The sequence below is a fragment of the Gymnodraco acuticeps genome, unplaced genomic scaffold (assembly GCF_902827175.1).
Source record: "Gymnodraco acuticeps unplaced genomic scaffold, fGymAcu1.1, whole genome shotgun sequence".
Lineage (NCBI taxonomy): Eukaryota > Metazoa > Chordata > Actinopteri > Perciformes > Bathydraconidae > Gymnodraco > Gymnodraco acuticeps.
The window spans coordinates 356,965-384,963 of NW_022989921.1; the positions used below are offsets into that span (position 1 = coordinate 356,965).

General features: G+C 41.4%; 1 protein-coding gene across 1 annotated transcript; it reads left to right on the forward strand.

Annotated features, from left to right (window-relative positions):
* Nucleotides 1–87: 87 nt before the first annotated feature.
* LOC117542283 (zinc finger protein 260-like) lies at nucleotides 88–27,998 on the forward strand (the record flags this gene model as incomplete). Its single annotated transcript, XM_034209852.1, is given in 6 exon segments — nucleotides 88–560; nucleotides 23,057–24,011; nucleotides 24,014–24,430; nucleotides 24,871–25,152; nucleotides 25,699–25,809; nucleotides 27,934–27,998. Coding segments are annotated over 5 exon segments (1,617 nt in total), but the record flags the coding sequence as incomplete, so codon positions are not given.
* Between the last annotated feature and the right edge of the window lies 1 nt (nucleotide 27,999).

A 27,999-nucleotide genomic window follows, 5' to 3' on the forward strand; every position in this document is an offset into this window, starting at 1 on the left:
GCCTATCCCTTTAAGAGAGAGAGGGAGGTGTGGTGTGTGCATGTGGAGCATGCATGTGTTGAGCGAGAGCGAGAGTGAGCGAGCGTAGTGTGTGTCCGGAAGAGAGCGGGAGTAGCAGCAGTAATCAGTCTGTCTCCAGTTAGCTGTATAACAAAGTCCTGAGGAAACACAGCGACCTCCCAAGGAACCGCTTGCCTGGCTGCCTAATTTCAGAGTGGGTTATTGAAGCCGAAGACTGGTGCTTCAGTCCGGGAAGACTGCAGAGAGTCCTCCCCTGTATTCCTCCACTACGGTCTGGGAGCAGCATCTATCTCCACTGTTGCTGTAACCATGTTAATGTCCCTCTGTGGGACCAATAAAGGACTTCTGATTCTGCGGACAGACAGAAGAGAGGGGGGAGGGGCGGGTTGGAATGCGGCCTTCTTCTTCTTTTCCCGAAGAGTCCTCTTCCTCGTAGCCCACCGTATCCCAGGATGCAATGCGCGCCGGTGACGTGAAAACAAAGAAAATGTCGGTCCGGTCTCAGAGAGAAGGCAGCACGTGAGGAGTAACTGATAAACGTGAGTATCGGGTTTAACTTACTTTAATAACGGATAAATGTGAGTATTGGGTTTAACTTACTTTAATAACTGATTGTGAGTATTGGGTGTTTTGTTCTCGTACTGTATGTACAATCAATACTCCAGACTACGACGTGCTGAAAAATAAACAGCTAATAACAATATTAGGCTGGATTAGTTTGTGGTCTAGTTGGTTACCATTAGCTGGTCGGGATAGCTCGTTTAGCTGGTAAAAGCTGGTGGTCACAGTGTTCTAGCTGGTCACCATTAGCTGGTCAGACTGGTATGATCTTGAGTAGAACTTTAACTGGAATTACTTGATGGTTAAGCTGGTCATATATGATGATGATGAAACACTCTCACCCAATTGCAGTAGCTCAATGAACATCTATCATTTCAGATCAGAGCACCTACCTTACCAGAAAGGTAACAGAAAATATAGAATGTCTGTAAATAAATACTCATACATCTAATGATTAGAAGCAGGACAATAATTTATAACACACAATGAACATTAACACACATTTGAAAACATTTTCAAAACACCCATTACTTCATATTTTTAAGCAGTTTCCTTCAATTGTTTCTTTCCGTTTTTCACAAGGTCCTGTATTTTTGTGAAATGTAGTAACCGGCCAACTTCTCCCTCTCGGTCTTCTCCACGTTTTGTGAATTCAGCCATCCTCTGAAGCACTCTTGAAAAGAGAAAGGAAAACAGATGAACTTTTAGCTTTGTGTTATGATTACTTAAATATGTGCACTGTGAGATGAAAAAAACATTTATCAAATTTAGTTTTGAACATTCACTGTGATTGGGTCTATTATCCACGCAATACACCGTATTTAATGTGTTTCTTAATTTACATTATTTAATTTCATATTCTGCTCTTGTAAATATCATATTATATTACATGTATATAAACATTTCTCCACTACTTTTTATTTTTGTAATTTATTATATATGTTGCATTGTTGGAGGAGCTCAGGTCAGAAGAATTTCATTGACATTTCTACACTGCTCAGCATATGATGATAAAACCTTTGAATCTTGAATCCAACACTTTTTTCAGTGGAAAATCCTAAATTGTAGGATAGTTTGGCCATAATAATGCTTTATGATTACATTTCTAGTGAGAAGTGTATATTATACTTTCAGAATCTACCTCCAGTGGATGTGTAGGATCTACAGTATGATAGATATATTACTTTACACCTTTTAAATTGAGGGATATACGCTATATTTGATTAACACCAGTATGTACTTTATACATCCACCGCGAGTGTTTGTCTCTGCACCGGAAATGATTTAATTTTAAAGTTCAACCGCATATTATATCAACTATATCAGCGCCACACCTGCGTAACACATGGTGCCTCTTGTCTGAACCAGTTTGTAAGCGATTTGTAATCTATTCTTGTCGACTTGCAGCCTAAATACAAAGATAACTCCACTCTCCTACCACTGCTTACCTCTAATGAGCCTTGGTAGAACTAGTGTCCGAGTCATGGTGTCCAGAACGGACTGAAGACATGTGGAACAGAGGACAGGCATGGTTCCATGTACAGGGAACTTTTTGAACCTTTCTAGAGCGATAAATAAAGAAAACATAGAAGACATTATTAATAATAGTAATGATGGTAACAACAATAAGTATAGTATAGTTTATAGTATACCTATGTATATAGCACTTACACAATTGCAAAGTGATTCTCACAACAAAAATAAAGAAAAAAACAATATCAACAATAAAAAAAACAAATGATTATAGGAATGTTACGAGACAAAGAAATGCTAAACATTCTGAGAGGCCGACTACAAAAGGTAGACTCGATGGCTCTTGATGACATCAATGAGCAGTCCCAATAGATGCTGTGGTATAAAAAGAAATAGAATAGGTCCAGATTTCTTCTATTTTGTGTTGGATGATTTGTTTTATTGATTACTGATGGATGTGTATGTGTATATATATATGTGTGTGTATATATATATATATATATATAGGGTTTATTCAACAGCATTAAGTTGCTAAATTAACGTACACTGAACTGTAAAACAACTTAGCACTATTTAGGAAAGGCTCTGATCAGGAGGGTTGACTAGTAGGACAGCAAAGAGGTTGTGTCATGTACAACCATTGGTAGACGTTACACCTGAAAGAAAGATAAGGAAATAAGAGAAGACAGGAGGACAAACATCCTCTTAAGTAAAATACCAAATCATGTCAAGCTTTAACCTGAGCCTGTTTTTTTAGGTCTTTACAATGCACTGTTGGAAATGACCTTCCAAAGGCTAAATTCAAACTCAATACCACAAATAACTGGGTACCAAAGTGCTTTACTTGATAGAACACGTTCCACACGGAGCAGCAACCATCCGGCTCGGTCTTTTGCTGCATATCATCTCCTCCCTCTCCACTGTTTCCAGTAGATCTCTACTGTCCAATAAAACTGAAATGCCCCAAAAAATCATATTAAAAAGTTAAAAACAATAACTTGCTTTTGGCATTGAAATAGATTAGAATCTCACCTTTTTCCTGGATGTCAGGAAGGCCAGGAAGTCGTTCCCTTCAAGTCCGCAACCAGTCATAGGGGTTCAAATGCAAAGCCTGAACGATGACAAGAGCGAGACTTAGATTTTACAATTATATTTTTAATTCATACCAGAGCAGTGTGTACATAGGCCCTGTATGACATGCAGAGAACAGATCAAACCCTGACAGACTCACACACTTTGGTGATGTCCTCATCTGATAATGTTTCATTTTTTAGCAGCAAAGTAACATTACTCAAAGTATATGTATGTTTTACATCTCCTCAACAATGGTCTGTATCATTGAGTAGGAAAACAACTGTCCCCACAATTTCAGGTAGATTAACACACATTTGTAAGAAAAGTTTACAATGAAGCACAAAAACCCTCTTTGTATTAAGCTAGCTGCCACACAAAGTATAGCTTAACATGCTAACCTTTGGTAGAGAGCTACAGTTGGCTAACTTTATGTTTAACACAACACCTCTAATGGCATTACATTGACGATTTTAAAATAAACGTAACTCAACTTGTAAGATAACGTTAAGTAAACTTATAACTGCATCACATTTTTTAGGGGAAACACAAACTGCAGAAAATGTTAGCTGCTAATTGTTGTTAGCTAAGACAGCTAGCCTCCTAGCAAACGTAAGGTTAAGTTAACATTAACTTAACGTTGTAAGAAAGCAAAACGAACCTTCGAGAAAGCTTTTACTCTCAGAATTGGTGAAATTGTGTAGTGTTGCTACCCTCCAGAAGGACATTTAGCGCGTTTCCCAGTAGTCCGAGCTGTCAGAGCGGTGCCTCTCAGAAGAGCAGCCGCTAGGCGGAGTCACAGAAACGTTCAACTGATCTTCAGTCCTCGACCGTTAGTGCCAGTCAAAACATACCGCTTTGTTTCAACCACTGCCGTGTCCCGCCCTCTCTGTCTGTCTGTGTTTATTTCAGTTTCGCCAGCAAGACTGCTGCAGACCAGCATAACCAGCAGTGGTGGCTCCAGAGTATTTGTGTTGGGTAATCTATGGTAGGGCTAACCCATACAGTGGTGGGGCTCAAGTCAGTATTTGCAATGTAATTACATACACGCTCCCCTTGACAGTGAAACGCCACGCGTGAGGTTTAGATTATTTCCTCAATCCAAATTGAACTGTATGAAATAAAAAGGCACATTTGTGTTGTAGTAAATAAAAAGGACGACCTGGAGCCAATCCTGCCATTTCCCCACAGGTGAAAGAGTAGACATGCTGAAAACCCAACCCCTGCAGGGGGGTCTGGGGGGATTCTCCCCCAGGAGATTTTTTGAAATACTAACATAAAATACAAATTCTGGTACTCTCTTGAGAAAAAAATAAATACATCTATTACTACACATTTAAAAAAATGAATGCCATTTTAGTTTTTTGTTACTTTGTTCTGAAAACTGAACCTGCTGCTCCTCACAGAGAAGAGGGAAGAGGCTGTGTGAATTACATTGTGGATAAGGGTGGATAGCCCCCATTGTTCTGTGTGTCAAAATGAAAGACAGCCCACACACCTATCAATCATCAAACCGTGGGGTCTTATTTCATTGCAGTACATCTCTATATACATCGATACAACATTACGTGTTGATTTCTATCAACACGTAATGTTGTATCGATGTATATAGAGATGTACTACAGACAAAGTATTCTCCGTCGGGACTTCCTGCAACAACACCACGCCGTTATCGTGATTCTGATTGGCCAGAAGACATTATCAAAGATGTTCTATTGAGGAGACGATCACTACGTGACAAAAGTTTTCAAAACAGTTTATAGTCTTCGGTATTTCCAGACAAGTGGCTACTGAAATCAATCTTACTAACTGCTGTCTGTGCAATTTACTCCGCGAGTTGGCGGACTTTATTTTGCTTACTTTAACATCATTTTTCATGGTGGGGCTAATCCATTTCTTGGTATGGCTGTAGCCTACCCCAGCCATACCCTGGCGCCGCCACTGTTCACCAGCATAGACCAGCATGACATCCATTTATTTTTTATTTATTCATTTATTTAACGGGTACAGTGCACACTAATGAACATTTCTGTAAATGTGCCAGAGTTAGCCAAGAGGCTATTTTTCATCTGTAGTCCCTGGACAGATTTTAAAAGTCAACCTAAAACACATTTCATTTTAAACAAGTAAATACAATACATTTAAAACATGCAACACACATTACTGGAATACTTAAATAAAACTATTTAAAATACAGAACATTAAAACAAAACAAATAAAACAAAACAAAAGAACATGTTAAAACACAGGTTGTAAGGAGCAGAAGATTGGGTCAGTGTTGGCAGAGCTGATTCCTCACTAACCATATTTTGAGATTTGATTTAAATAAAGTGAATGTGGTCTGGTCTCTGATTGGAGGTGGGATTGAGTTCCATCGCTGAGCAGCTTTAACAGAAAATTAAGACTGACTGAAAGAACTTTTTCTGAGTGGAATAATGCAATCTCCTCTCGCTGCACCTCTTGTTACCCTAGTTGCAGTTGTGCGTATGTTAATAAACTGTCTAAGAGGAGGTGAGGTAAGGCCGTTGACAATCTTGTAAAAAAGGCAAGCATTTGTTTAATGAGGTTTTCGCAGTTTAGCAAGTTGTATTTTTGAGTATTGGGCAGTGATGCGAAAAAACAGATTTTTTTGTCCAGTATTTTGAGTGTTTATTTGTACAATGTCTCCAGTGGTTTTAATGTTGTTGTACTGGCATGTGACCAGGTAGTTAAACAGTAGGTGATGTGTGAGAGAACCATAGAGTGTGTGTACATCAGAGATGCCTCAATTGACATGTAATCTCTGGTGAACCTAAAATTCGACAGACTGAATTTGACCCTATTACATATTTTTTTAACCTGAGCCTTGACATTGAGTGTTGAATCATGACTCCAAGGTACTTGTATTGTGACCAGTGTTGGGACTAACGCGTTACAAAGTAACGCGTTACTGTAACGCCGTTATTTTTGGCAATAACTAGTACTCTAACGCATTACTTTTTAAACTCAGTAACTCCGTTACCGTTACTACATGGTGCGTTACTCCGTTACTGCGTTAGTTTTTTTTATATAGTCAACAGCCAGGCGAACAGAGATGAGAACTGTACTTAAGTACAGTACTTGAGTAAATGTACTTAGATACTTCCTGTGCCACATGCGGAGACGCGCTGTGGGCGTGTTTGTGTTGTTTACTATCATGGCGGCGGCGGAGCTCAAGTCTAGTTTCTCCACCTGGAGATATTCTCACAATGTCACTTTTGTCGAGCACAAAGAAAATAAAGTTTCTGTTAAATGTAAGTTGTGTCCTGGCGGGTCAAAGAGCCTATCTACTGCCCAAAACAGCAATTCAAATCTCTTAAAACATCTGCAAAAACAACATGCTGGGACGAAGCTAGTAACTAAGACCACAGAGACTCATCCAACACCACTCCACCTCCACCTAAGCAACAGCGGCTGGATTTTAACCAAGGGACTGCTAGCCAGGGGAAAGTCGATAAAGCCATTGCACGGTATGTTGTAGAACACATGCAGGCTATTGCTACAGTGGAGTCACCCGCTTTCAGGGAGCTAGTTAGCATGATAGCATGTCCGGGCGGCATATGGGACGGAACATTTTTTCCAACTACCTGGAGAAAGAATATACAAAAATGGAAAGCCAGCTAATATCGATGCAATCCAGATTGCATATAATGCATGTCAAGTTGATCAACAGATTGTATTATTCTCCAATGCAATAACAGTACTGAAATGAAGGCTATAAGGGCATTAATGGGAGCCCTTTTTTTAAGTAACTAAAACGTTACTTTTCACAGTATCACATTATTTTTTGGTGTAAGTACCCGCGAAAAAAAAAGTTTTAACAACATTATTTATTGACTTTTCATTCCGGTATAATCATTTTGCGCAAAGATGGCACTGTTTGTCAGAGCACTTCATCTTTCTGGGATTTCATGAAGAACAGCTCCAACGCCTGTGTGTATGGGAATGCCTCTGGTGCTGGTCCATTAACTGCCAGTGTTTCCCACAGATCTGAAATATACTTTGGGGGGTGGTGGTAGCGGGGGGGGGTTGAGGTGACGTGCAACAACATTAACCTTTCTGTTGGTCGCTTGTTAGCAGACCCTTCACGCGATGGCAGAGCGAACAGGTACAGGCAGGGTCCATAATGATAGCCCTATAGTTTAAATCTACTACCCACACATGAACATATGGAAATGGGTTACTATTTAAAAAAATAAATGTATTTATTAATGTATTTAGGAACCTATCCATGTGATTTTTTTTTAGTGGGGGTCGACCTCAAATCCTCTAGGGGGGTCCAGGGGCATGCCCCCCCGGTAAGATTTTATTTTTTATTTTGGAGTTAAATGCATCAATCTGGTGCATTTTGAGGGGAAAATAAAGAGACTAGATCTATGGAAACACCTATATTTAACAGAACTGTATACATTTCAATAATCATAAAATCAAGGCCATAACCAACAACATACCATTTCCAATATGAAAAAAACACTGAAACTTGTTTATTAATTTAGTTTTGGTTCATTTATAGTTGTGAGTGTGTCTGTGCTCCTGAATCAGCCTCTCCTGTCTCCTCCCTCTCCCTCCCTCTCCCTCCTCTCCCTCCTCTCCTCCCTCTCCCTCCTCTCCCTCCTCTCCCTCCTCTCCCTCCTCTCCCTCCTCTCCCTCCTCTCCCTCCTCTCCCTCCTCTCCTCCCTCTCCCTCCTCTCCCCCTGCTCCTCTCCCTCCTCTCCTCCCTCTCCCTCTGCTCCTCTCCCTCCTCTCCCCCCTCCTCTCCCTCCTCTCCCTCCTCTCCCCCCCTCCTCTCCCTCCTCTCCCCCCTCTCCATCCTCTCCCCCTGCTCCTCTTTGAGGCAGCAGCAAAGACTAGTTTTCTCTCAACAAGTTTTAAAAGTGTATCTTACCTTTTTTCACCTAGTTAACTTTTTATTTATTTATTCATGCATATTTTACTAATCAAATTACATTTCATTTAGCTGACGCTTTTATCCAAAGCGACTTATAATGACCGATTACAGGGACATTCTCCCTGGAGTAACTAAGGGCTAAGTGCCTTACTCAAGGGCACACTAGTGGTGGTGTTCCTGGCGGGATTTGAACTCACAGCCTTCCGATCTTCAGCCCACCTCACTATCCATTAGACCAATCACTACCCTCTCAAATGGAAATATGTGTTTACATAAATGGTGACCACACCGTTTGAGACCCACTGAGAACTTAGACTAAGTTAACTATCTAAACACTCAGAGAGTCCTTTACCTCACCTGAGCTGAGGTTATCCCGAGCTTGAATTACACACAGAGACCAATCAAGGGCTTTGATTTATGATCTGTATGACAGTGGCCATGTCAGCAGGCCACATCATGTGGACAGCCAGTCACCCTGTGTGAGGCAGGCCACTTAACAGGCCAGAAGGAGGCGAGATCAGAGCAAGGGAGCGAGGGATCATTGTCTACAAGTTAATCGATCGCAGATGGCGTCGTGGTCACGGAGGAATAAAAAAAAAAAATATTAAAAAAAAAATTTATAAAAAAAAATATATATATATATAAATGGGTCGCGAAATATACTTGGGCGGCCGTTAATATACCTGGGCGGCCCGCCCAAGTATAGTCTATGTGTGGGAAACCCTGATGTACATATTACAGTGTCATCTGCATACATTTGGATGTTTGTCAGGACATACAGATGGTAAATCATTTATATAGAGCGAAAATAGTAATGGTCCCAGGATTGAACCTTGTGGGACCCCTGTCAAAAGATGAAGGTCAGCAGATTCATGATTTTGAACTCTCACATACTGAGATCGGTTAAACAGATATGATTCTAACCATCCAAGTGTTTGTGAAGAAAAGTTAAAACTGGAAAGCTTAGATATGAGTATTTTATGATTAACAGTGTCAAAAGCCTTTTTTAGGTCAAGAAACACAGCTCCTACAACACCACCTTTATCCATTTTTGATTTGATTTGTTCTGTGAAAAAACAGTTGGCGGTCTCTGTTGAGTATTTTGCCCTAAAGCCAAATTGCATTGGATGCAGAGAAAATGTACTCGTGTTTAAATGGTCAATGATTTGCTCAGACACAAGTTTCTCAGCAACCTTTGACACTGTAGGAAGGATACTAATTGGCCTGTAGTTACAGGAAGACATGGGGTCTCCACTTTTTTAAATATTGGGATAACTATAGCCGGCTTCCAAACACTTGGAAACATTCCCTGACTGAAGGAGAGGTTAATCATTTTGGAAATAGGATTATAAAGTGTTCTGCTGAGATTTTTTAGCATGTCCATGCCAAGTATATCCTTTGTTCTCGGTGCTTAAAGTGATCCAATCACTTTTATAACTTCAGATTCAGTGATATTTCTTATGCTGAAAGCCGGCTCAATTGTATTAACATAACAAAAATGTGTGCAGTCAGGTGAGAAACACTGTGCAATGGTTGCAACAGAATCGATGAAGTAGTGGTTTAAAACTTCAGCTATGTCAGCTGGATTGTTTATAAACTTTCCATTGACTTTAAGTTCAAGCTGTTTTCTTTCCTTATATTTATTTCCAGTGAATAGTTTTAACTGTTTCCAGATCATTTTAGAATTAACCCCTGCCTTGTCTATTATAGTCAAGAAGAAGTCTGCCTTAGCCTTCCGTAATTTCTTAATGACTTTGTTCCTCAGCATAGCAAAGTGATGCCTGTCATGGCATAGTTTAGTTTTGATTGATTTTTTTTTTTAGGACTAGATCACGTTCTTTCATCAGTTTTAAAATATCGTCATTTATTTATTTTAAGGGACAGTTTTTTGTCTTATTTTTCTGCTTGAATTTGCAATTGAAATCTCTGATAGTGTTCTTTAATATTTTTGAGAACATTTTACTGTCGTCTTCGTGGTCTATTCCCAGCAAAAGATCATCCCATTTAATATGTTGAACAGCATTTATAAAGGTCTCATATTTGTTTTTGCGAATTCCAAAATAATCATTTTTCATGAATGAAGGGCTAAATCGCCTCTTGGTTAGGTTCCTGGCGATTAGAATCATATTGTGGTCAGAGAGACCAGTTAACATATTAAAATATTTAAAAATTCTCTCTGGTTTGTTACTACAAATTAGATCAATTTGTGTCCTGGTGGAATTAGTGATTCTTGTAGGTCCATTGATCAGTTGCACAAGGTCAAAGTTATCGGTTATCTGTTTAAGATTCTTTCTAACAGATTTATCCTCCCAGTTGATGTTAAAATCGCCCATTATAATAACTTCTTTGTTAAAATTACATTCTCTTAATAATTTCCTAAAATTCTCATACAATTGATTGTTTGAAGAAGGAGGCCGATAGATAGCTATTACAACAAATGACATTTGTGGTGACAGTTATATTGACACCAACACATTCTAGTTCATTGCAATTAGACCACTGAATTTCACTACACTGGATGCTATCCTTCACATACACCGTAACCCCGCCCCCTTTCGAGCCGCGTCTGTCTCTCCGGTAAATGTTAAAACCGGGCACGTCAAAGGCTGCTGTAGGAGCGGACTCATGAAGCCAGGTCTCAGATAAACACAGGTAGTCTAGATTAGAGTCCAGTAAAAGATGCTGGATTTTCTCACTTTTAGATTTAATGCTTCGTATGTTCAAATGTCCACCTAAAAGGCCCTTTGGCTTAGCTTTGGGATCCCAGACTGTCCTTGAGTGATTCACAGTTTGAAAGATACTCCGGTTCCTGTTCTTCGTGATCGCCGGATTCACCTGTTTCCTGTTTACCTTTTGAGTTGTACTGTTTCCAAATGTACGTGGATTATTACACCCAGATACAGCGGTGTTATGAATGTCTTGCCGTGCTGGTGCATCGTCCCCCCCGCTCCTCGCAGTAGTCCGTCATAGTAGGTCAGCCTCGAACCGCGCAGCTCCAACCAGCCCACAGCCGTCCGCCGCGACTTCCACTCCAGCTTCCACACCCGGGGTAGGCCAAACAGCACTCTGTTGGAAATGTGTATTGCGTGTAGCATCCGCCGTGATGTTGGCTTGATTCTCTGGTGTAGTTTGGTATGGACCAGGGCACGGATGAATATCTCCAGATAGCAGCAGACATATGGTGAGTAGCAGTGCATTACTTTGTTGAAGGCGAGCTTGTGGCTTTGAGTGTTTCTTTAGCCATTTGTATAAAGATGGAAAAATGAGACACCGCTAGAGTGTGCTTCCCATATTCAAAGTTTCCAAGAGTTGTATGGGTTTGTTGGCTCAACAGATCAGCCTTGTTTGCATATTGTGCGTTTTGTTGCTGGTTTATGTCAACAGGTCTTACAAAGTTCAAAAGTATTGCGTGTATTAAGAGAGCTGTGACTGCACCCACTGCACCTGCCGCCGCCATTGCTCTCTAGTTACCATCGGTATGGTGGTTAGAGCTTCACTTTTCCTTTTCCCTAAACTTGCTCGGGAGCATTTCCGTGGTTCAGGGGGGTTGCCGGTTACCATGCTGGGCTATACTGGTTTAGCTGACCAGGCTGGTCTTGAACCAGCAAGAACAGCCTGGCCAGCTTGTCCAGCCTGGTAAACCAACTAAACCAGCCTAAAACCAGCAACCATCTTAAGCTGGTCTATGCTGGTTTTTCAGCAGGGTATTCAACGTTTATTGTTATACCGGAGACGTAGACATTCATGTCTGGTAGGAAGGTGAACTATGAGGTGTGATTTGTGCCAAAGAACGAACTAACTGAGCAGCCAATCGTGTTGATAGTCGTCTACCATGCCGTGAACTATGCCGCGAGAGAAGTAACGTGACACTCGTTGCCACCCCTCTCGTCTGAGAAGCTACGTGACGTCTGCGTCTGAAGTTACTTTACTTAGTTATCACCAAATAACCCAGTAATGTTACAGCTACTTTGTTGCTGTTCAAGCTAGACACTGTTTCAATATAGTTTTGGTATTAAACTAATGTTACACCTCTTGTATGCCCTGGACCCCAAAACAACCACAGACAAGAATATATATTTTTAATTATCAAAATGATAACAATAGCTGAAAAAACAGGAGAAGCCTGTCTTCCCTTGGTCTCCAGGAGAAAACTGTATATCACCACGTTTTCATATAGTATAGTGTGTAAAATAGATCGCTGCAGTGAACACGACTTTATGTATTTGTTTATGGTTTATTTTATATGGAGGGATGCAGTATGCATAGAAGTTAGGAGAAGAAGCAACCCCTATATTGTTTATTTCATTTCGGCACCATGGCAGAGGCAAATATAGAGTTAATGCAGAGATTATAATGTCCCGTTTACTAAAATATGTATTGTTTTATGATGTTTAGTTGACAAAATAGTCACTGTGCTACATTTTCCTGCATTCAAGCATACATCTGAACTACGGGTGCAACAACTAATCGACTTAATCGATTAAAATCGACAACCAAAGTAGTTGCCAACTAATTCAGTCGTCGATTCGTTGGTGACATCATCACGTGTGTTTTACACGCCGTTAAGCTCCAACGTTATCGGTCTTTTTATCGGTAGGCTACTGGAGACATTTAAAATATATGTCATGTATTATTGCTACAAAAACATTATATCGCAGACGAGATCTCTCCCCCGTCTGTGTGCGAGGGGGTGGGCAGTTTACACACGCGGCTGCTACATGCAGCAACACACGGCGGGGATGGCGGAGAGAAGCGCTCCGAGGTGTGGTTAAATGTTACCCGTCTCGATGTGGACAATGCTCGTTGACAATAGTGCAATAAGAGTTTATCATGTAAGGGCAGTAACACGAGCAATTTGTCTAAACATTTAGCAAAAGTGCTCCACATTCAGACGGAGGAATGCACCGGGTTCGACTGTCTCTCTAGCAGCTCTGTAGCCCCATCCACGAGGAACGTTTCCACGTCAGGTGTTATGTATGCTAGCAGCCACACACGGAGTTAACTCAATTATACAAACATGGGTTAATGATTAGAGGTAACTGAGTTATTTAGTTTGTTAAAGTTTCAGCTATTCTGTTTACAGTTCTGTCATCACATTATTTAATATGATTTGTTAAAACACTGTTGTTTCTTTTGATGTGAAATATTATTTATTTAATTTAAATAAAAAGCAATGTTAATTCTGTTCACAATTTGTTAAGTTAATTCAATATTAGATGTATTTTTGAATCAAGTATTCATCTTTATTGTCTTCATTGTTAGTTTCCACATGCTTAAAACAACCTCAAGCTAAATCTAAAAGTTGATGGCTAAATAAGAGCGTTTGAGAAATTGTGCAAGGCATACAGTAATAGTCAGAATAGTCGATTAATCGTTTCATTAATCGATAGATTAATCGATTATCAAATTAGTCGTTTGTTGGAGCCCTAATCTGAACACAAGAGTTGTTTGCCCCCTTTGGCCACAAGAATGAGCATATCTTTAAGTGCTTCTGTCAGGAGGAAACAAAGGTTCACTAACACATTACTCTACTGCTGAGAGAGGCTGAACAAAGACGTGAAACCATGTGCTGCAATGTCTGTGTATTGTTGAAGAATGCCAAGTAAAGGAAGAAAGTAATAACTCGCACTGAGTCTTCATACATGACTTTATTTCATTATTTCCCCCCTTCATTTGAGAAACACTATCCAATGATGTATTATTTCTGTTACACACCATTACTGAATTCATTCTAAAACCAAGAATAACCTACATACAAAAGAGCCCTGGCTCAAGGACGGACAAAACAAGGACACCACACATGATTATTTCCAATTACAGTATATGTATTGAAAGAGAGTAACTAAATTGTGATATCAGTTTAATCCGTAATGTGTGTAGTGTATAAATCTACTTACCAAATAGAAACACATGGACATAGGATATTGTTTAAAAAAAGTGTGCATATGTATTTGGGAGCCTATCCAAGTGAACATGTATGAATAACGAAATTGAAACCCGAATAGTAAGCCAACGACCGAATATTCGGATATTCGGATACAGCCCTAGAGGGGACATGCTCCCCCGGGAAGATTTTTATTTTAATTTTGCAGTTAAATGCATCAATCTGGTGCACTTTGGCTACTGATATCAGCTGCATAGATATCCAATATGCATCTGCACTATCTTGATGCAACCCGCTTCTTTCATGCTCCTTCAATTCTTTGATGAACATGCTTCCATGCCTGCATGCCTCCTTTCACAAAAGCATTGTCACTGGCAGGCCTGGCAAACATGAGACAGAGCGAGCAATATAGAGAGTGCGATGATTCACAGTAAGTTAACCATTTCCTATTTGTCCCATCCTTGCTGTGGAATACTTTGGGAATGGCTTTCTTGGAAGTTTGTTGTGGGTGGTTGGCTGAGGGCGAGCAAAATAATCAAAAGGCCTCTCTGTGTCAACTTCCTGTGCGTCTCTTTCGCTGTCTTTCTCCTCAGTTGCAATTTCCCTTGTGCTGGACCCTGAATCTTGACTTTTCAACCTTCTCGGCATCTGCTGGTACTGAATAAGAACCAGCATATGGATTCAACTCTTATCAATAACTATATAGTAACTTATTGAGAGAACATGAACATAGCTTGCTTATACTGTTGTCATTACTTTTCCTTTGGTTTTATTCAGTGTTTTCATAGTCATAGCCTATTGAAACATTCCTCTGTACCTGCCAGTTCTGTCCTAGCACTGAGGTCTGCCTGCATCTCTCCCTCAGAGACATCACCACCATCAACATTATCATCTGATAGTGGAACTGAATAAGGAGAAAATGTAATCATTATATTAACAACTATTTATGAAATAACATTATTCAAGAACATATATTATACAACACTTATTTTATCACTTAGTTGACCCTGTATTTGCATACAAATCTCCTCTTTGTTGTTATTCACTCACAGTATGAGGGGTTTGTAGCCCTACAGTTAGCTGCAGTATAACAGTTATATTACATGTATTTGCCTTGAGTAACATTAAGGACATGTTTTTTTTTGTAGCCTTATAAATCAAATCAAGTTTTATTTATAGCACATTTTTAAAAACGATTTTTGGTCGAACCAAAGTGCTGTGTATATATATATATATAATAATTACCTTACAGTAAGGACACTATACAGAAAATACAACAGCACAGTTTGTGCAGAATATCAGTATGAGAAAACGACACCCTCTGACCTTAGACCCTCACATCGATCGTACAAGGAAAAACTTCCGGAGAAAAAACCCACAGTTTAAAGGGGAACATGGGAGAAACCTCAGGGAGAGCAACAGAGGAGGGATCCCTCTACCAGGACAGACAGACGTGCAATAGATGCCGTGTGTAAGAGATAATACATTTTACAGCGTACGTAGACCGAATGTTTGGAAATGCATGTCTGTAATAAGAAGATGAATCCACGAGGATGTCAACAATCCTGTGGAAGCCATCAGGGAAGCAGCCTGACGAGACCCAGGCAGGACCGCAGAGACAGGTTTAGCCACGACCCGAAGTGTCAAAAACAGAAACAGCCCTGTCCTGAGTGTATAATAAACAATATGGCAGTGTTTATGTTGTGTTACTACTGAAAACTGACGTTGGTTGACAGACAAAAAAAATCAGCATCTTGTAGTCCTCTTGTGTGCTGGAGCGAGTCCATGGGCTAAACCATGCGTTCCCTAAGAGAGGGGGTGGCCGATTGAAGTGCTGAAGTTTGCATTTTCAATTTGGTAATAGCATGACGTTTGGTGTACTGTGAAACGTACAAGAAAAGTCAGCACATTAAACGTTATCAACACGCATATCTGAGATAGCGCTTTCTAAGCTACGCCGCCGCCACGTGAGAGCGTACTTTGAGCGCACCTATGATACGTCGCCCTGACGTCTGACATCGTCGTGACGTCGCCTGTATTCTACGTCAACCCATTCAAAATTGATGGAGGCGTTGACGCACGTTGACACGTTCGTTCTCCGCTCAGTCAGCTTAGTTGTCTGTTCTTTGGTACAAATCACACCTCATAGTAGTGTTGTCACGATACCAACATTTTGGTTTCGATACCAAGTCAAGAATTGCGATTCCGATTATTTTTCAATACTTTTCTTAAAAAAAGGGAAACTGACTTAAATGTAATTATTGTGCTTTATTTCACACCAGAACCATAACACAAACTTTTAAACAATAAGAACAATACATAAAATAAATGACAAGAAGTCGTATTAAAGGGGACATATCATGCTATATTTGAAACATATATTGTAGGGCCATACCTATATAAATAGTTTTATTTTATTTTATTTTTTTTAAAATACCAAACAGATCATGCATTTTAGCCATGCCTCATTTCCCTGTTTTTGCAGGGGCTGATTCTGTGACGTAGCTTTAATGCAAATGAGCTGCAGCTGACCACGCCCCCCTGCAGGAGAGGGGAGCATGCTTTGAGATCAGCTGCTGGGCTGAAGAGGGGGAGAAAAAGAGTTTTTGTTTTATTCTTATATATGATTATTTAGAGTCATTATTCATTTGTTTTAAAGCTCAATAAATAACAAAGAAGACCTGTAACCAGCACTTTTCTAATTTTGTCCGGAAGATTTAAACTTTAACGGACATCTTGACCGGCGAAAAAAAATCTAACTGAAACTCTGCCGCACAGCCCCCTCGTTCCTTGGAAGAGGCGGACAGGTGGGTGTTTGTCATCTGCTGGTGGACTCCCGGAGAGAATTACAGTGCTTGCCTCGACGGGGAGGGATTGCATTGAATTACAGGAGCAAACGCTTGCCTCGGGGAGGGAGGAAAAAGAGCCACAGCAGAGAATAAACAGAAGGGCAACCATGAGTCTTCTTCGCTGCTTTTGTGGCAGACTACAGCGCCACTTACAGGCCTGGCATATGTACTACAGCATCTCCAGCGCTTTCGAGCGGCAATGGCCGGCCGTGACCCAACCCCACATTCCCCTGATAGGTGGAGAATTGACCACTAAGCGGAGCACCACTTCTGTGACGTAGAAAATAATTCAAATCTGGATCAGTCTATCAGATCCGTTGCCGCCCTGTTTTTAGAGATTTGGGTATGGAGGAAAAGAGAGAGAGTTGTGTTTTCTGACACTTGGTGAGTTCACTGGAACACCAGGGACACATATTCATGTACAAAAGTGCATTTTGCATGATAGGTCACCTTTTAAATAAAATTAAGCATCGTCTTTAACTACTTTTTTGTCAAAATAGATTTGTATGTTAAACAACATAAATGACATTCAACACAATGAGGTCTCCGACAAAAAATAGAACATAGCCCTACTGTTTATCAGCATAACTGGCTTGATTATGTCCCTACTCAGACTAAACCTTAGTCCTAGGGTGGCAGGCTGGTTTTCATTTTTTATTCATTTACTTTGCCTTAAGATTTATGGCCAAGAAAACAAGGGTTTCTAAGTGTTCCTCAGTCAGTCTAGAACGCTTAGGACTGCAGATGTTTCCAGATGTGCTGAAGACGCGTTCAGATGCACAGCTGGATGCTGGAATGCACAGATACTAGGGATGGTGCGATATTTTTTATTTTTGTACTTGAATTTGTTTCTTTATTAAATAATAAATCAGATTTGTACAGCATTTTAGTAGGATAGTAGTATTTTAAAGTGTCAACAATATAATAATCAGACCCTGCAATAGAATAAATCAAGTTTCACTTAGTTTTTTAAGTAACTCAACTCTAACTCACTCACTCAGCATCATCAAGGTTATCCTTTAGGAATATGAGCATGTCCACATTTCCAGGTAGAAGCTGGAATGTTTGGGCGTTTGCAATATCCCCTGCTGTGGAAAAAACTCTCTTGCTTGGTACTGATGTTGCTGGGACAGAGAGATATGCTTTGGCCATGGGTGACAGCAGTGGGTCAAACTGTGCATTGTCTCTCCACCACTTCAAAAACAATACAGTGTTTGCCAAGAAGGTGAGGCTTATTGACAGGGCGAGATATACAGTGGGGCAAAAAAGTATTTAGTCAGCCACCAATTGTGCAAGTTCTCCCACTTAAAAAGCTGAGAGGCCTGTAATTTTCCTCCTAGGTACACTTCAACTATTAGAGACCAAATGGGGGGAAAGAATCCAGGAAATCACATTGTAGGATTTTTAATGAATTAATTGGTAAATTCCTCGGTAAAATAAGTATTTGGTCACCTACAAACAAACAAGATTTCTGGCTCTCACAGACCTGTAACTTCTTCTTTAAGAGCCTCCTCTGTCCTCCACTTGTTAACTGTATTAATGGCACCTGTTTGAACTCGTTATCAGTATAAAAGACAACTGTCCACAACCTCAAACAGTCACACTCCAAACTCCACTATGGCCAAGACCAAAGAGCTGTCAAAGGACACCAGAAACAAAATTGTAGACCTGCACCAGGCTGGGAAGACTGAATCTGCAATAGGTAAGCAGCTTGGTGTGAAGAAATCAACTGTGGGAGCAATTATTAGAAAATGGAAGACATACAAGACCACTGATAATCTCCCTCGATCTGGGGCTCCACGCAAGATCTCACCCCGTGGGGTCAAAATTATCACAAGAACGGTGAGCAAAGATCCCAGAACCACACGGGGGGACCTAGTCAATGACCTGCAGAGAGCTGGGACCAAAGTAACAAAGGCTACCATCAGTAACACACTACGCCGCCAGGGACTCAAATCCTGCAGTGCCAGACGTGTCCCCCTGCTTAAGCCAGTACATGTCCAGGCCCGTCTGAAGTTTGCTAGAGAGCATTTAGATGATCCAAAAGAGGATTGGGAGAATGTCATATGGTCAGATGAAACCAAAATAGAACTTTTTTGGTAAAAACTCAACTAGACGTGTTGGGAGGAGAAAGAATGCTGAGTTGCATCCAAAGAACACCTACTGTGAAACATGGGGCTGGAAACATCATGCTTTGGGGCTGTTTTTCTGCAAAGGGACCAGGACGACTGATCCGTGTAAAGGAAAGAATGAATGGGGCCATGTATCGTGAGATTTTGAGTGACAACCTCCTTCCATCAGCAAGGGCATTGAAGATGAAACGTGGCTGGGTCTTTCAGCATGACAATGATCCCAAACACACCGCCCGGGCAACGAAGGAGTGGCTTCGTAAGAAGCATTTCAAGGTCCTGGAGTGGCCTAGCCAGTCTCCAGATCTCAACCCCATAGAAAATCTTTGGAGGGGGTTGAAAGTCCGTGTTGCCCAGTGACAGCCCCAAAACATCACTGCTCTAGAGGAGATCTGCATGGAGGAATGGGCCAAAATACCAGCAAGTGTGTGAAAACCTTGTGAAGACTTACAGAAAATGTTTGACCTCTGTCATTGCCAACAAAAGGTATATAACAAAGTATTGAGTGGAACTTTTGTTATTGACCAAATACTTATTTTCCACCATAATTTGCAAATAAATTCTTTAAAAATCAGACAATGTGATTTTCTGAATTTTCTTTTCTCATTTTGTCTCTCATAGTTGAGGTATACATAGGATGAAAATGACAGGCCTCATCTTTTTAAGTGGGAGAACTTGCACAATTGGTGGCTGACTAAATACTTTTTTGCCCCACTGTAAATATACTGTTGGTACTTGTCAATGTCTCTAGGTATGTACATGTAGCCCTGTAAATACGATTTCCTTTTGTGTTATCTGTTGTTTTATGTTCATGTTGTAACCTACTTGCTGCCATGTTGGACAGGTCTCCCTTGAAAAAGAGATCGATGATCTCAATTGGACCATCTGGTTAAATAAAGGTTAAAAAAACAATATATATATATTTTTTTTAATCGCGGTAGATTTTGTCAGTCTCACGACGGTATTGAGACATTTATTTACCGCGATATTCGATATATCGTTACATCCCTAACAGATACTGTTTTGCAAAGTGAGCCAGCATGGGCAGGTGTACCTCATGTTGACTCCACCAGGTCAGGGGGTCCTCTGCAGGGCTGATGTCTGTTAATAGCTTGTAGTCCGTTATCTCACCATTTAGTTTATCTGTGGGTATTGTGGATGTGGAAGAATCTTGTCTTGTTCCAGAATTATCTGCCCCCTTCTTTTCTGAGGTGATACTGCAGAGCAAAAGTTTTAGGTCACTTCTTTTTCTCTTCCCTGCAGTTGCATCAGCTGCTCCTCTATTGTCCTCTGAGTCTTCTAGTTGCTCCTCCATAGGAAGCATAACGGTGTCAGCTTTTAGGAGCAGTTCCCTCTTGACTTCCTCTTCCATCGTAACAAAAGTACTCTCTTGGATCTAGGAAAGTGGAGATGTTTAGCATCATCTTCAGATCGTGCTCATTGTATCACTTTTCTAAGTCTTCTCTAATTCTGTGCTTCATTTCCAGGGCCAGTGGACGGTCACCTTCCTCATCTTCTGTGCAGGCTCTTATCTTCCACATGAGTGGCAGGACTGATGAGACAAAGTTGTGACCAAAACAGGGTATCCAGGTGTAGTCAGAAAAGCCTTGCGGTTGTTAGAAGCATTATCTGTTGTGATACCAGACATTTTGGCCATATATAGCCCCCAGGAATCTGTGACAATTTCCTCCAGGGCTTCCTTCAGAGTATCAGCTGTGTGGTCAGAGTGCAATGCAGAGCATCCTAAGCACCAGGACTGCATTTCCCAGGACTTTGTTATGAACTGGAATGTTACAGCCATGTATGTGTCTACAGTTCTGCTGGTCCAGAGGTCCGTAGTGCAGAAGAAGAATGGCTTTGGTGTCAGCTGTGTACTGATTATAGACCTCGTCTCATTATAGATCTTGGGAATGTCATTATACATAAAGAAATTCCTAGAGGGGAGGTTATACCTTTTGTCCAGATGCTGTACAAGGTTTCTGAACCCAGCCTTTTTAACTACATACATGTATATTGGCATTTGGTCTATACAGATGAACTCTGCCACTGCCCTGTTGAGCCTTGTAGCATCTTTGGACTCCTTTGGGTACTTAATATGGTGCTCAAAAAGAGCTTGGAGGGTACGTTGATTCTGAGTGGGCGTAGTCACTCTCTGTGAGCCAGTGGCACTGGCAGCAGACTTCTGTAGTTGAAATAAATGGGTTAGAAAAATGATGGTTAATTAGTTTGTGAGATACCATCATTACATTACATTACATGTCACTTGTTAGACGCTTTTATCCAAAGCGACTTACACAGGGCTCAACATTTATAAATGGCTCGCTGGCCCGGAAGCACTATTTAGACCAGCATAACGTACTTTCCACTTGCCCGCTCGGGCCACTAAAAATATTGCTTTAAAAAAAGAAATTGTCCTGTGGTATTGGTATTTTGACAAGCAATTTAGTTAAATTGTTTCGTTTATTAACGCTACAACATAGTGTTTCGTGAGGCGGTTGTCGTTGTTGGGTGAAAAACAAACGGCTGTTTCCTGCGGAGCGCATCGCGAGCAGGCTCCCGTGAGCGCGAGCAGGCTCCCGAGCAGGCTCCCGTGAGCGCGAGCGCGCTCCCGTGAGCGCGAGCAGGCTCCCGTGAGCGTGAGCGCGCTCCTTCACAACAGACTATCGTGCCACCTAACCATTCGCCAAAATGTTTTTAAACCAGCGGTAACCGGCCAAGCACCGGGCAAAAAACGATCTTCAAATAAAAGAAAGTAACCGGAGGAGTTAAAGGCGAGTGACAGGGAGTATGAGAAGAAGAGGGAGAGAAAGTTTCAGCTTGATCGATGGAGTTGGCTTCTAGTGGTGCAGTGACGCATCCTAAAACCCTTTTATAATCTATCGATTAGATTTATGATTCGAAAATTATAAAAGTAGGGTAGACATGTGGAGATTATCCGGCTGAACAAAACGTGCATTTATCAAACAGGTTTGTTTCCACAGACCCTATTTCCAGCTATTTTCCAAAACCCTGTGGAGAAATCCCATTGCTTTTTTGTCGAGGGAACCAGCAGCTTACTTCCTGGTTTTAGGATGCGTCACTGCACCTCTCAATATGATGCCAATATAAACAAGGTCTTCTGTCGGCTCTGTACATCAATGCCCACCTATTCTGACAAGTAAGTGAAGAGTAGACAATATAAAGGTATTGGCTATAGGGAAATGTCCCAGCAGTTTAGGATAATGAAGGTTATAATCTAATCTATTACATAGCCATTACATTTCTAACTCCTAATGACAGGAAGCCAGAAAGCGCATTATACAAATAATAATACTCATAATAATAGCAGACATTTTTTAACAATGACCACAATATCATTATTTTAATAAACCAAATATGAACAATTGAGGAAAATGAGGAAGAACTGATTATTCAAATGTTGTAGTAATGTAGTTGTACCTGCTTTTTTGCCTTTTTTTTTCTTAGTTATGTTCTCTGTATTGTTTGTGTTATGTGTAACGTTGCTGCCTTCTTGGCCAGGTCAGCATTGGAAATGAGATTGTATCTCAATGCTTTTATCTGGTTAAATAAAAAATAATAAAAAGTTATTGCATAAATTACTATTGCAACAAATGTGTTCATTTTCTTCATTATTAGTCGATTTTCTTTGGACGAATGCTCCGGGCCAGTGGTTACAATGGTGGGGCCAGTGATAATACAATTCCACCAGCCCGGAGGGCCAGTGGCATTTTACCTTTAATGTCTACCCCTGTTACATACTCAATACTGTGGTTAATCCCCACAGGAGCAATTTGGGGTGAAGTGTCTTGCCCATTTATTACTCAAACCAACATGTAGCAACTCATATCTGCAAACAGAAAAGTAGAAACTTCGCCCCCACGCTCTCTCTTTCCAAACTAAGCACTGTTGCTATGTTTTAGATCAGCTACAGTACTCACTCACCTGTTGTCCTGAAGCTCTCAAGAGCATCTGAAAAGGTGTAATTGACAGACAATCGAGCCAACAGAAACACACAGTGGGCGGGACTTAGCAAAACAATAGGCAAGCATTTAAAGTAAGGAATGGATAAGGGCTGCAAAGTTAATGAAGTGTTAATCGTGGTAAGATTTTAAACCCTAATACTCTACAGTTTCTCTGAATATGTGTTTCCTGTTTCCTGCAGACGTCCAGCAGCTGGTGTTGGTTAAAGAAGAGGTTCCCCCTGAGCAGCAGGAGTGGAGCTCCAGTCTGGACCAGGAGGACCAGAGCCTCCCCCACACATTAAAGAGGAACAGGAGGAAACTCTGGATCAGTCATGAGGGAGAGCAGCTTCAAGGGCTGATGGAGGCTGATATCACCAAGTCCACATTCACTCCTGTCCCTGTGAAGAGTGAAGATGATGAAGAGAAACCTCAGTCCTCTCAGCTTCATCAAAGACAAAACTGAACACCTGGAAACAGAAGCTGATGGAGAGGACTGTGGAGGACCAGAACCAGCCAGGAACTCAGATCCAGAGAGACATTTACAACCAGAGACTGAGGACGACACTGAAGAGTCTTCGGAACCTGACACCGAAGAGTCTTCTGAACCTGACACTGAAGACAGTGGAGATTCGAAGGAACCCAGAGAACTTGTGTCAGCTCCAAAGCCTGCGAAAAATAAACAAGACCCTGTCAGTGATTCAAGACATAGTGCTAGAGAGAAACGCTTTAGATGCTCTCAGTGCGGGAAAGAAAATTGCAGCAAGATACATCTGAATAGACCCATGAGCACCCACACAAGAGGGAAACCATTCAGCTGCTCAGTTTGTAACAATTCTTTTACACAGAAATCAAGTTTACAGACACACATGAAAATCCACACAGGTGAGAAACCATTCAGCTGCTCAGTCTGTGACAATTATTTTACACAGAAAGGAAATTTACGGACACACATGAGAATCCACACAGGAGAGAAACCATTCAGCTGCTCAGTCTGTGAGAAGTCTATAACACATAAAGGAGAATTAAAGAGACACATGAGAACACACACAGGAGGGAAAACATTCAGCTGCTCAGTTTGCAACAATTATTTTACACAGAAATCAAGTTTACAGACACACATGAAAATCCACACAGGTGAGAAACCATTCAGCTGCTCAGTTGTAACAATTGTTTTAGACAGAAAGTAGCTTTAAAGAGACACATGAGAATCCACACAGGAGAGAAACCATTCAGCTGCTCAGTCTGTGAGAAGTCTATAACACATAAAGGAGATTTAAAGAGACACATGAGAATCCACACAGGAGAGAAACCATTCCATTGTAGTGTTTGTGATAAAAGATTTATCCGGGGTAATCTGGTCAAAACCCATAAGTGTGTTGGTCGTCAGTCCTCACAGCTTCATCAAACTGAGGAGAACAGAGAGGCAGAGCCTCCAGCCAGCAGCTCAGCTGAACACATGGAAACAGAAGCTGATGGAGAGGACTGTGGAGGACCAGAACCAGCCAGGAACTCAGATCCAGAGAGACATTTACAACCAGAGACCGAGGACAACGACAAGGATGATATATTCATAAGTAAGAAAGGACTTGGTCTAATAGAGCCCTGTTCATTTCAGTGTTTTATTTTATTACATACACCTCAGAAAAAACACAGAGGGCCGGACCTCGTTGAGTGTAATGGGGGGTAAGGCCATGACTGCACTTCATTTGACTGACAGCTCTAGTTACTCTTCTAAATCATTCATATCTCTATTTAGAGCTGCCTTAAAACACAAAAGGCAATCCGAGTCCCAAGCTGTATCCACATGTGACTTTAGGGGTACCAAACCACTCAAATTATAATTACACGTATCTTTCTCTGCGATAGTTGTTGGTGCATAAATGTAAAGATACTAACCATAGGTATTTATGATATTAATTAGGAATATAAAAATAAGGGGTTCAAAACGGGGCTTTGAGCAATGACGCAACAGCTATTCTCTAACGTCTCTGTGTGTGTTTCCTGTTTCCTGCAGACGTCCAGCAGCTGGTGGTGGTTAAAGAAGAGCTTCCCCCTGAGCAGCAGGAGTGGAGCTCCAGTCTGGACCAGGAGGACCCAGAGCCCCCCCCACACATTAAAGAGGAGCAGGAGGAACTCTGGATCAGTCAGGAAGGAGAGCAGCTTCAATGGCTGGAGGAGGCTGATACCATCAAGTCCACATTCACTCCTGTCCCTGTGAAGAGTGAAGATGATGAAGAGAAACCTCAGTCCTCTCAGCTTCATCAAAGACAAACTGAACACCTGGAAACAGAAGCTGGTGGAGAGGACTGTGGAGGACCAGAACCAGCCAGGAACTCAGATCCAGAGAGACATTTACAATCAGAGACTGAGGACAACCCTGGAGACTCTTCTGAACCTGACACTGAAGACAGTGCTGATTGGAAGGAGACCAGAGAACCAGGTTCAAACTCTCAGAGAAATAAACAAGACTCTGTCAGTGATTCAAGACGTAATTCAGGAGAGAAACAATTCAGCTGCTCAGTTTGTAAAAAATCTTTTAAACACGGAGGACATTTAAATGACCACATGAGAATCCACACAGGAGAGAAACCATTCAGCTGCTCAATTTGTAAGAAATCTTTTGCAGTGAGAGGCAGTTTAAAGGACCACTTTAGAATCCACACAGGAGAGAAACCATTCAGCTGCAGTATTTGTGACAAAAGATTCACCTGGAGGCATAAGGTCAAAAGCCATAAGTGTGTTGGTCGTCAGTCCTCACAGCTTCATCAAACTCAAACTGAGGAGATCAGAGAGGCAGAGCCTCCAGCCAGCAGCTCAGCTGAACACATGGAAACAGAAGCTGATGGAGAGGACTGTGGAGGACCAGAACCAGCCAGGAACTCAGATCCAGAGAGACATTTACAACCAGAGACTGAGGACAACGACAAGGATGACATATTCTGTTCATTTTTAGGTTGGTATTAGTATATTGTCTTCACTTGGACATGTCTCCATGCTTTAATGTTGAAAAAGCTCTTTATCTTTGTCATACTGCCTCTTTTCAGCCTCTGTCTGAAACCAGAGCCCAGTCTGCTCTGAATGGTTAGCTGGCCGGCTCTGTTGTGATTGGTCGATCACTTAGGCTAAGGGCCAGGACATCTCTATCATGGACAACGTGTTGTTGTGCCCCCAGGTCAAATCAATCAGGATACTTTTCAGAGGAGAAATGTACGTTGTTACAACAGAAAAGAGCCAAAGGCCGCTTAATGTTACGTAGAAGCTTGCATACAAATAAATAATATAAGAAAAAAAACAACAACAAAAAGTGACACAATTTACAAAATACATGTCCTGTAACAGTTCTTAGGATTTAGCAGCCAGGTGTATATTGCACAGTTTGCACATAGTCTAGACCCTCCAGAAAAACGCGGGCAAAAATCCTTGATTATGCGATCAAACATGCGGGGTTTTATGTGATTTTATGCGGTGAAATTGCGGGAAGTTGTGAAATATGCGGAAATATGCTAAATATGCGGAAAAAAATAAATATTGGGGATGTCTTATTTATTTATTCTCTCCCACACACAACCTGCCACTAACGTTAAACCCCTTTACTATACAATTAAACACATTCAATGTTTATTTATTGTAAAAGCAATTGGGCTATTTTAATCACACTCTCTCTCTTTCTCACACACACACACTTCTCCGCCTCATTCTGTTTTCATTCACTTGTTCGTTATCTGACCAGCTTCAATCTTGTAGGCTACTCACCTCGTTTCTTGTAGCCCTCGAAAGGGTTTTGGAGGTTGATGCCTCGGTGAACGTGAGTTGTTTGGCTTTCTTGTCCGCAGCAGCAGAAAGCATTTTCGAATGAGTCAAAGTGGGTCGTCACCGTAGATGTTCTCTTATGCTCCAACACACAGTTGCACGGGGTGCAGAATAGTTTCCCCCCACTTTCGTGCAAGACATCGGTGTACTGCTTTGCCCGGTATTTAGCAGAAATGTTTGTCGGTAAATGAGATGGATTAGATTTTTTCATCTTGGTGTTTTCTCTCTCGTATGAGCTCCACACGTTCACTCTACGGTGTTGTTTACCTTCTGTGATGCGCGAGCTGATGACGTCGCGTCATCGTCATCATCATCACTACTTCACGTCAAGACGAGTCAACTTTTTTCTCAACTTTGTGTGGAAAAATGCGGGGATTATGCGGCCTTTTGATAAATATGCGGCATTTTTTTAAATCTGCGCCATTTTGCTAATTATGCGGTAAATTCTGCGATCGCAGAATCGCGCTTTTCTGGAGGGTCTAATAGTCTGATCGCTGCAGGAAGGAAGGACCTGCGGTATCTCTCCGTGAGACAGCTGGGGTGCAGCAGCCTGCCTTAAGGAGCTACACAGTGCAGACAGGGTAGACAACGTCCTCCCCAGAACATTGAATGTTGGTTTTCATTTACTGATCCTGAAGACACCCGCTACACAGGGCGGAGACCCCCTTCAGCAGCAGCTCATCACAGAGGAGAGGAGACGCCCCCCCCCCCCCCCACCTCCGAATGACTTTAAAGTTACGGAAGAGTGACAGTTTTAATCCTTTGAAAAAATGCCTTGACCTCAGATGTTGTCCTTCAGATTTAAAAACAATGATGTTAGGGCTAACTTCTCCATGCAGAGCTAGTGAAGATGAAGAGCCTCGGACTCATCCCTCCGAGCAGAGCTAGTGAAGATGAGGAGCCTCAGACTCATCCCTCCATTCAGAGCTAGTGAAGATGAGGAGCCTCAGACTCATCCCTCCATGCAGAGCTAGTGAAGATGAGGAGCCTCAGACTCATCCCTCCATGCAGAGATAGTGAAGATTAGGAGCCTCGGACTCATCCCTCCTCGGCACAGCACTAAGCGCCTCGGACAATCTTTTGACACTTACTTTTCTCTGCGATAATTGTTGGTGCATAAATGTAACAAGATATTAGCCATAGGTATTTATGATATTAATTAGGATTTGACAAATAAGGGGTTCAAAACGGGGCTTTGAGCGGTGACGTAATGAACACAACAGCTATTCTCTGTAACGTCTCTGTGTGTGTTTCCTGTTTCCTGCAGACGTCCAGCAGCTGGTGGTGGTTAAAGAAGAGGTTCCCCCTGAGCAGCAGGAGTGGAGCTCCAGTC